At 56.0% G+C, this 9,251-nt stretch overlaps 2 protein-coding genes across 4 annotated transcripts in view; both read left to right on the forward strand.

The window, feature by feature from the left end:
- Nucleotides 1-9,251, forward strand: part of LOC109571861 (leukocyte immunoglobulin-like receptor subfamily B member 3) — a 67,701-nt gene that overhangs the window by 22,064 nt on the left and 36,386 nt on the right. The window lies entirely within an intron of this gene.
- Nucleotides 6,199-9,251, forward strand: part of LOC109572059 (leukocyte immunoglobulin-like receptor subfamily B member 4) — a 3,137-nt gene continuing 84 nt past the window's right edge. Inside the window, exons 1-5 of one of the 3 annotated variants that reach the window (XM_070771844.1) lie at nt 6,199-6,385; nt 6,538-6,573; nt 6,749-7,048; nt 7,261-7,563; nt 8,560-9,251. The exon at nt 8,560-9,251 is cut by the window's right edge and continues 84 nt beyond it. In XM_070771844.1, the coding sequence (XP_070627945.1) occupies nt 6,352-6,385; nt 6,538-6,573; nt 6,749-7,048; nt 7,261-7,563; nt 8,560-9,179 (1,293 nt within the window). In that variant the 5' untranslated portion in view covers nt 6,199-6,351 and the 3' untranslated portion in view covers nt 9,180-9,251. Of the gene's footprint in view, nt 6,386-6,537; nt 6,574-6,748; nt 7,049-7,260; nt 7,564-8,545 lie in introns of all 3 variants that reach the window. The other 2 variants (XM_019978596.2, XM_070771845.1) reach the window with 2 other exon arrangements.

Consider the following 9,251-nt stretch of genomic DNA (forward strand, 5'->3'; position numbering starts at 1 on the left):
CTGCACCGCCGCTGCCCTCAGCCTATGGCCAGGTATCTGCAGGCAGAGGCCGGGAAGACAGACTGGCTGGACCTCCAGCAGGGCTGAAAGGTTCCTTCAACATGAATGTGGCCAGCAGAACAAAACCAGTGACTGCAGCGCCTCTGTGCTGCAGGACTGCCCGCACCTGGCCCTGTCTCAGCCACTCAGCTCCGCTCAGCAGGACGCGCCCGAGCTTTGGCGGCCGATCTAGGAGGAGATCTAGGAGGAGCCATGTCCGCAGACTCGGGGTCAGCCTCGGGGCCCAGGTTGTAAACGGGCAGCGGAACGTGTGAGACCCTTCCTAAGCAGCTCCACTTCCTTTGGTCTCTAGCCTCTTTCCACCCAGTTCCCTTTGGTTTTCCATATTTAAATGCTTTAACTGATTTCTGTATTTTTGTTTTCTTTGAGAGAATACTTGCTGATTTCTGATGTTCAAGGGGTGGCCATGGAAAAATCCCCAATTTCCCTCTGTCTGCAGGGGAGTATGGCCTTGTGGCCTGGGTGGGGCAGTCACCTGCGTTCCATGTGCAGGGCAGGTGGTGAGGGGCAGGAAAATCCGGGCATGGTGGGTGGGCAACGGGGTTACTGCCTGCCAAATCTTCAAACATTATATATTATATATATAAATGCCATGGCCCTGCTCTGTAAACAAAGGATCCTTTGGAGATAAAAAATAAATAAGTCACAAGGATATCTCATATAGCATGGGGAATATAGCCAATATTTTATAACTCTGAGTGGAGTATAATCTATAACAAAAATTGAATCACTGTATATAATATATACACTGTATATACTACTGTATGTTTTAATTAAATCAACTGTTTAATTAATATACATTATATGTCTATAATATAGACATATATTACACATACCTTGATTGACATGCAAACAGTTACAGGCTTAAGTGCTTGTTAGGGCTTCCCTGGTGGCTCACATGGTCAAGAATCTGTCTGTGATGGGAGAGACTCAGGTTCGATCCCTGGATCAGGAAGATCTCCTGGAGAAGGGAAGGGCAACCCACTCCAGTATTCTTGCCTGGGAAATCCCATGGACAGAGGAGCCTGGTGGACTACAAGCATGCATGCTAAGTCACTTCAGTTGTGTCCGACTGTTTGCAACCCTGTGGACTGTAGCCTGTTCATAGTAATATATGCAAATGAATGAATAAATAAATTACTACATGGGAAAAAGAGAAAACTTTAGAGTAGAAATGCCAACTTATCAATACAGAGGGAGGGGTGGAAAGAGATCACCATTATTTAGTTCCCCTCATGTCAGGGGAGACTCATCCACAATTACTAACAACGGCAGTTGTGTGTCTGCCAGACGTATGTTGTACGTCTCCCAATATTGGACGAGAACCCAGCATCTATCCCGACACTGATCGAATTCCAAGGGAGAACTGGGGACTTTGCCTTGAGAAGCCGGGCACATGCCTGCTTGACGTGACCAGGCGATGAGCATGCATGACCAGGGTGGGGAAGGGGGGACACCTGGGCTCCTGACACCATGGAGACGACCACAGCCTCATTTCTGGGCTTCCGTCCAACAACGAGTGACCTGGGTCAGCTCATCCGTCCACACGGTCGGCAGAGGTTGAAGGTCATCTACAAATCCTGTACCCCTGAAGGCGGTCTGGGGCCCAAGGCACCAAGACTGGGGGGTCGTGCAGATTCTGGGGGATGACAAAACAGGACAACCACAGGCAACATATGCTTCCGGGTGAAACCCTGGACCAAAAGGAAAAACTGAGGCTGTCTGGCAGGTGACTAAATGTGAATTGGGACTGATGACTTGGTAAAATTTACATCAGCAAAGACCTCCAAATTGGCAGACTCAGGGTCACGTAGACGAGTGTTCGTGTCTATGGGAGGCACACACCGGTGTTTTTACGGTGATGATGCTTTATCCCAGGGCTTCCCAGGTGCTGCACTGGTAAAGAATCTGCCTGTCAGTGCAGGAGATGGAGGAGATGTGGGTTTGATCCCTGAGTCGGGTGTGGTGGGTTAGTCACCAAGTCGTGTCCGACTCTTTCGACCCCGTGGATTGTAGCCCGCCAGTCCATGAGATTCTCCAGGCAAGAATACTGGAGTGGGTTGCAATTTCCTTCTCCAGGGGATCTTCCTGACCCAGGAATCAAACCCGGGTCTCCTGCACTTCAGGCAGATTCCTTACCGACTGAGCTATGAGGGAAGCCTAGGGTTGGGAAGATCCCCAGGAAATGGCAACCCTCTCCAGTATTCTTGCCTGGAAAATTCCCATGGACTGAAGAGCCTGGTGGGCTACAATCCATGGGGTCGAAAAGAATTGGACACAGCTGAGCGACTGAGCACATACATGCTTTATATCAGAAAAACATCTGTGTGTCTACATGTTTCTGTGTGTGTACACACATATGTAGCAGACTCACTCTCCCGCCACGTCCCTCCCTGACCACGTCATTCTCTTCCGACAGCTCTCTCTCTACATCTGCTTCTGTGTCTATCTCTATCTCACTTGGGTAAAATATTACTCAACTGGGAATGTAGGTCAAGATGATGTCGGAAAAAAGGCAGTTCTTCTAAGTTTCCCTGTAAAACAATAAAATTACTATAAGATCACTTTGAATGAGGAGATTTAATAAGAGAGTAAGACATTTGTGTGCTGCAGGTTGCTCCTGTTTACCTTGAAGCCATGTGGGCAGAGCTGGGGGCGACTATGATCTTCTCAGGGCTGAGATCCTCTGCGATCTTAGCATAGTCTGAGAGCTGGGTCTGGGATATTGTGGAAGCCAATTTCTAACGTCATGCAGGTGCTTGCCTCAGACCCTGAAGCTAAGATGAGAGCCCCCAGAGAAATGTCATTTCTCCCCAAGCCTTACCCACTCCCCCACCCCACCTCCGCCGACCTCCCACCTCTCCCTGAAGCTCCTCCAGCGCTGCCTAGCTTTGTAATCCTGCTTTCCTCCCCTCAGTCCAGCTCCACAGCTCAAGCCCAGAAGGTGAACAAGCGTAACTGGAGAGGATGCGGGTCCTGGGTCCTGGCAGGAGGACTGGGTGGGGAGGGTCTGGGCTTCGGGACGAGGAAGCATGGACGCTTCCGTCTCTGTGATCCCAGACACAGCCCTGCCCCGTGCTGGACCCAGAGAGGAGTGTGCAGGACTGCACAGTTTGGGGAATCTCGGCATGAGATGAAGTTTATCACTCCCCAGACGCAGCCATGCGCGATTTGCTGTCTGAGGAGGGCAAACAGCTGGGCAGCCCAGTGAGTCCCAGCTTGCTATGGGGGACCCCCACACGGTCTTGTTTGGTTCCTCATGTGGGATCTTAGGTCCCCGGCCAGGGGTCAACACTGCTGCCCCCTGAAGCGGAAGCGCTGAATCTTAACAACTGGGCCACCAGGGGAGTGCTGCCCCGCTCTTTTGAATAGATAAAGCCGGGACACTTCCCCTCCTTTCACTCAACTCCCAGCAGCTTCTGACCTCAGCCTTCCTCTTGAAATAGGACACCCCTGGGCTGCTGGGATGCCACTCCTCAGGGGGGCCCTCCTGATGCCATGTGGGCCCCGCCTTCCTGGTCCTCTTAATGTGGTTCCTTTGAATTGGTGGTGTGTCCATGTCTCAGACGGTACTGCTGCCAGGGATGGTTGCATAGTGTGTGCACTGCACAAGAGAGTCCCGGGGGTCTGAGATGCTTGCCCTTTCTTATTCACACAGAAACCCCTGTAGACTAGCCTCACCCTAGCCTAGGATCCCCTGTCTCCCCTTCACTCCACTTCCTCTGCCCTCCGGCCCTGTGGACTTAGATGCGGTGGAACCACCCAACAATGTGCCTTGGGGGGGTACCTATAGGCATTGGGCACCTCCTCTCACAGGAAGGGCACCCCATCCATTGTGTTAACACATGAGACCAGTCTGTATTTTAGGTTGTCAGATCCCAAAGTACAGCTGCACCCTCTGTACGCTCATCATTCACAAGTATTTCCTAACCCGCCTCCTTCCTGAGAGCCAGCCTTATGTAATCAGCGACCCATAAGCCGCCTGCCCAGTCCAGTAGCTCAGTAGCACATGGACGACTTGCAAAGGCCTCTTACTCTTTAGGGCTCATCACTCCCAAACACCCAAACGTTGCTCTCAATCCTTTTCTTTCCCGTGTCATGGCAGCGTCTAGAGACACTGACTGGCTGGCATGGTGGACTGACTTACACATACACGTGTTTACGTGTGACTGTGTCTCGCTGCCCCATGCTGCAGTACACGGATCCTGCGCTGCAGGGGCCACTGCTCCAGCTGCGGTGTGTGGCCTTGGCAGTCGCAGCACGTGAGCCCGGGTGCTCTGCAGCATGTGGGTCTTAGTTCCCCGGCCAGGGATCGAACCCGTGTCCCCTGCCTTGCAAAGCAGATCCTTAACCACCGGACCACCAGGGAAGTCCTTCTTTATTCCTATTGAGGTATCGTTGATGTGCAGTATTATCGTCGTTTCAGGTGTACAATCTAGTGATCCAAAATTTTTACAGATTATACTCAAAATGTTATAGACTACATATAAAGTTATTATAAAATATTGGCTATACTCTTGACTTACAGCCATTATCTTGGAGTAAACACAGTGGCACACATTTTCATAGGCTACCATGACTATCTGACAAGGCTATTTCAAGAGAGGAAAACTCGAATCTCAGTCTCCCAAATCAACTTAGATTGAAAAGAACTTTTAAAAACGGGGGTGGGGGGTGGGGAGTCCGATTGTAACCTGATTGCTCAATTCACACAAGCAGTGGGTGATTAATACATATTTAAATAAATATCACACTGCAGCCACGAAATTAAATGCTGGTTGGTCTCTGAAAGAAAAGCTATGATAAACCTGGACAGTATACTAAACAGCAGAGACATCTCTCAGCCAACAAAGGTCCGTCTAGTCAGGGCTATGGTTTCTCCAGTAGTCATGTATGGATGTGAGAGCTGGACCATAAAGAAAGCTGAACATCAAAGAACTGGTTCTTTTGAACTGTGGTGTTGGAGAAGACTCTTGAGAGTCTCTTGGACTGCAAGGAGATCGAACCAGTCAATCCTAAAGGAAATCAACCCTGAATATTCATTGGAAGCATTGATGCTGAAGGTGAAGCTCCAATATTTTGGTCACCTGATGTGAAGAGCTGACTCATTGGAAAACACCCTGACGCTGGGAAAGATTGAAGGTGGGAGGAGAAGGGGATGACAGAGGATGACATGATTGGATGGCATCGCTGACTCAGTGGACATGAGTTTGAGTAAACTCTGGGAGATAGTGGAGGACAGGGAAGCCTGGTGTGTGGCAGTCTGTGGGGTCGCAAAGAGTCAGACACAACTTAGCAACTCAACAACAGGTAAATATCAATTTCTCCAGATAACTCAGAGATCTAATTCAGCTTACTGTCATAGAAGTTTTAGACAAAAAGCACAGAATGAAGAAGAAAGCCCTGCCCAAGGATCGTGGAGCCCCGAGGAGCCAGGAAGGACCCAGGGGCTTCTTCCCAGGAAGGCGGGAGACAGCAATACGAGAAAAAGACAAGTCCCTGAAGGGGGCTGTGATGGGGGAAACCCACACTCCGGGGCAGGGGAGGAGTCAGTTTCCTTCCTTATTCCCTGAGCATCTCCTCTGGGCTCTCGGCCACGTAGACGCCACTGAGCCCAGGGTGACACTGACCGTGTGTCCCTCACAAAGAGCAGACTTGTGGACACAGAGGGGAAGGAGAGGGTGGGATGAATGGAGAGAGTAGCGTGGAAACGCGCACACCAGCTCGTATAAAACAGACCACGGGGGAATGTGCCGTGTGACTCAGGGAGCTCACACAGGGGCTCTGTGACAACCTAGAGGGAGGGAGGTTCTAGAGGGGGGCATGTGACACATACGGCCGATCCATGTTGATGTATGGCAGAAACCAGCACCATATTGTAAAGTAACAATCCTCCAATTAAAAAAAAAATGTGTCTCTGGGGATCTGAGCCCTCCCCGAAGCGTCTCCAGGGCCTCGTGACCCCAGCCATAGTGAGGACCCCATGGGGACCTGTTGATGGATGGGTAGAGGAGGAAGCAGACCCCGAGGCAAAGCTCACAGAGGGAAGGAGCCTGGCCTTCCTCATCTGGAAGGGGCGTCTCAGGAAGTCACGGGGCTGGCTTCCTGCTCTGTCACGGAGACAAATGCCAGGCTTCCTGGGAGGGACAGTTCTCCTTTCTGTGGGGACGCTGATGTGACACCCTTGACGAGAAAACTCCGCCTCAGACTGCCAACAGCCTGTGGGTCTGTCTGTCTGGGGCACCCAAGTCTTCTCCATCCTCACAGCCTGGACCGCAGGGAGGAGACGCCATGGCCCCCACCCTCCCTGCCTTGCTCTGCCTTGGTGAGATGAGGTGGGGACGGGGGAGCCCTGGTCTGGAGGGACCCCCCCAGCCAGCCTGCTCCATCAGGGGACCCCAGGGCCCAGGAGGCTCCAGGGGAGGAGAGGCACTGTCAGAGCTGAGGGCACACCTCTCACAGGGCGCTCTCTTCCAGGGCTGAGTGTGGGCCTAAGGACCCAGGTGCAGGCCGGTGAGTCTGTCCCAGGGCCCAGCTCACTCCTCTCATGGGGACATGGGTCACCCCCAGGCTGTGGGCAGGGGGAGGGCAGCTCGGGGCTCACGGAGTGGGGAGTCTGGGAGGTCTGGGCTGAGAGCCGGGGCCTGGGGGGGAACACCCGGTGAGCCTGCCTCTGATTTCCTTCCAGGGACCTTCCCCAAACCCATCATCTGGGCTGAGCCCAGCTCTGTGGTCCCCTTGGGGAGCTCCGTGACCATCTTGTGTCAAGGGCCCCCGAATACCAAAAGCTTCAGTCTGAACAAAGAGGGCGACTCAACCCCCTGGAACATACATCCATCACTAGAGCCCTGGGACAAAGCCAACTTCTTCATCAGTAATGTCAGAGAGCAGCAGGCAGGGAGATACCACTGCTCCCACTTCATTGGAGTTAACTGGTCAGAGCCCAGCGAGCCCCTGGACCTGCTGGTGGCAGGAGAAGAGCCAGCGGGTCAGTCGGGGACCAGACTCTGCACAGGCCCCCCCGGGGAGCCCCAGGGGTGATGCTGGGACCAGGGGGAGGGGTCCCAGGGAGGGACAGAGAGACGGGGGTTGGGGAGGGGAGAGACTCGGAGAAACAGAGACAGCGCTGAGGGGCCAGAGAGGCCCATGGAGTCTCGCTCAGAACCCGGGCCGGTGCCCGCACCCCCTTCCTCTCTGCAGGACGGCTCAGAGACAGACCCTCCCTCTCGGTGCGGCCAAGCCCCTCGGTGGCCCTGGGGGAGAATGTGACCCTGCTGTGTCAGTCAGGAAACAGGACGGACACTTTCCTTCTGTCCAAGGAGGGGGCAGCCCATCGCCCCCTGCGTCTGCGCTCCCAGGACCAAGACGGGCGGTACCAGGCCGAGTTCTCCTTGAGCCCTGTGACCTCAGCCCACGGGGGCACCTACAGGTGCTACCGCTCACTCAGCACAAACCCCTACCTGCTGTCACAGCCCAGTGAGCCCCTGGCGCTCCTGGTCGCAGGTGAGGACCAATCTGTCTGTCAACTCAGCAGCTCGGGGCTCTGCCCTGGGAGCGCCAGGCGGTGGTGGAGGAGGGGGCGCTGAGGGAGGGGCCCCATGACAGAGGAGCCTCAGAGCCTGTGCCCTGTCCCTTCCTCCCTCACCAGGGTCTCGGAGGGCCAAATGGGCAGTGTGAGGGTCTCAGGGAGGCCACAGGGCCATGCATGGCAGAGGGGAATGAGGTGGGGACTCCGGGTCAGCCTGGCGTACGCCTTCCTGGGCTCATTCCCAGGACCCAGTCTCCCAGACACAGACCCAGATCCGAACCTGGGGAGTCTCGGGGCTATCTGCTCAGGGAAGACAGCCCACCCCAGGGCACTTTGACATTCTCTGGGAGAACAAGGCCCCTCAGATCGTCAAGGGCCGGTGGGGAGTCGGGCGGAGATGTCGGGGGAGCCACAGGCTACAGGGGCCTGAGGCTGCTGGATGGGAATCAGTCTGGGAAGGAGCAGGCCCACCCCAACCCATCCTGCCCCCGGAGGCTCCAGGGATCACCCCCTCCCCAGGCAGAGTCAAGCCGGCAGAGGCAGAGGGCTGAGCCAGCGCCTGTGGGGGGCGGTGATGGGTCCGTGGGACCCCGCATACCACCGCTCAGGGGCGGGCCCCACCCCGCATACCACCGCTCAGGGGCGGGCCCCACCCTGTGGTGTCTGAGCTCCGTCAGCTCAGAGTCCTGAGCAGGAACGTCTGAGACAGTAAGATAGAGAGGCCCCGGGAGGCTCCCGAGGAGGACATGGCCCACCCACAGCCTCCCTTCAGGATCCTCGGGCCCTGCTAACACCCTCCCCCAGCACCGCGGTCAGACCCGCGAGTGGGAACGAGGACACCGTCCCCGTCAGGGGCTGGGCTCCGGGGCCACGTCCTCTCCCAGGAACGGGTGCCCTGGGCGCACACCCCGGTTCCTGGTGACGGGGCCGGCGCTGACCTGTGCGCCCTCAACCCAGACTACACGATGCAGAATCTCATCCGGATGGGCCTCGCAGCCTCGGTCCTGCTGCTCCTTGGGATCCTGCTCTGCCAGGCTCGGCACGACCACGGAGGAGCCCGAGAAGCAGCCCGGAGCTGAGCACCGGGACCTCGCACCGCCTGGAGCGCTGGAGCCTGGGACGCGAGCTTCCGGCCCAGGAGCTTCTAGAAGAGCCTTTGAACCCGGGGGAGAGACGCGCTGCTGGGCGTGAGGAGGCCCGGGAGTCCCCGGCGGCAGGGGGGCGCTGGGGGCTCGGACTCTGCTCCCGGCGGGGCGGGGGGGGGGGGGGGGTGCGGCGGGGCCCTCCCTCCCGGGGCGGAAGCCCGACTCCTGTCTCCGCTCACCCCCGGCTCAAGGCACCTCCCAATGCCAGGGGGCGGGTCCTCGCCCTGCATGCCCGCAAGCTCTGTCCACTCATGGAGGACGTGAGCTTCATTGTTAATGCCAGCCGCCTCTGGTGTGCGCAAAGACCTCCATCCCTTCTCAGAAACAGAATGATGTGGACTTCTCCAGGGTTCCAGAGGTTAAAACTCCGCCTGCCAGTGCAGGAGCTCGGGTCTGATCCCTGGTTCCCGAAGATCCCAGCTAAGCCTGTGTGCCCCAACGACTGAGCCCGCATGCCCCTGCGCTCTGCAGCAGGGGAAGCCCTGGCCTGCAACTGGAGAGTAACCACCACTCTTCAC

The sequence above is a fragment of the Bos indicus genome, chromosome 18, assembly GCF_029378745.1.
Source record: "Bos indicus isolate NIAB-ARS_2022 breed Sahiwal x Tharparkar chromosome 18, NIAB-ARS_B.indTharparkar_mat_pri_1.0, whole genome shotgun sequence".
NCBI classification, from domain to species: Eukaryota; Metazoa; Chordata; class Mammalia; order Artiodactyla; family Bovidae; genus Bos; species Bos indicus.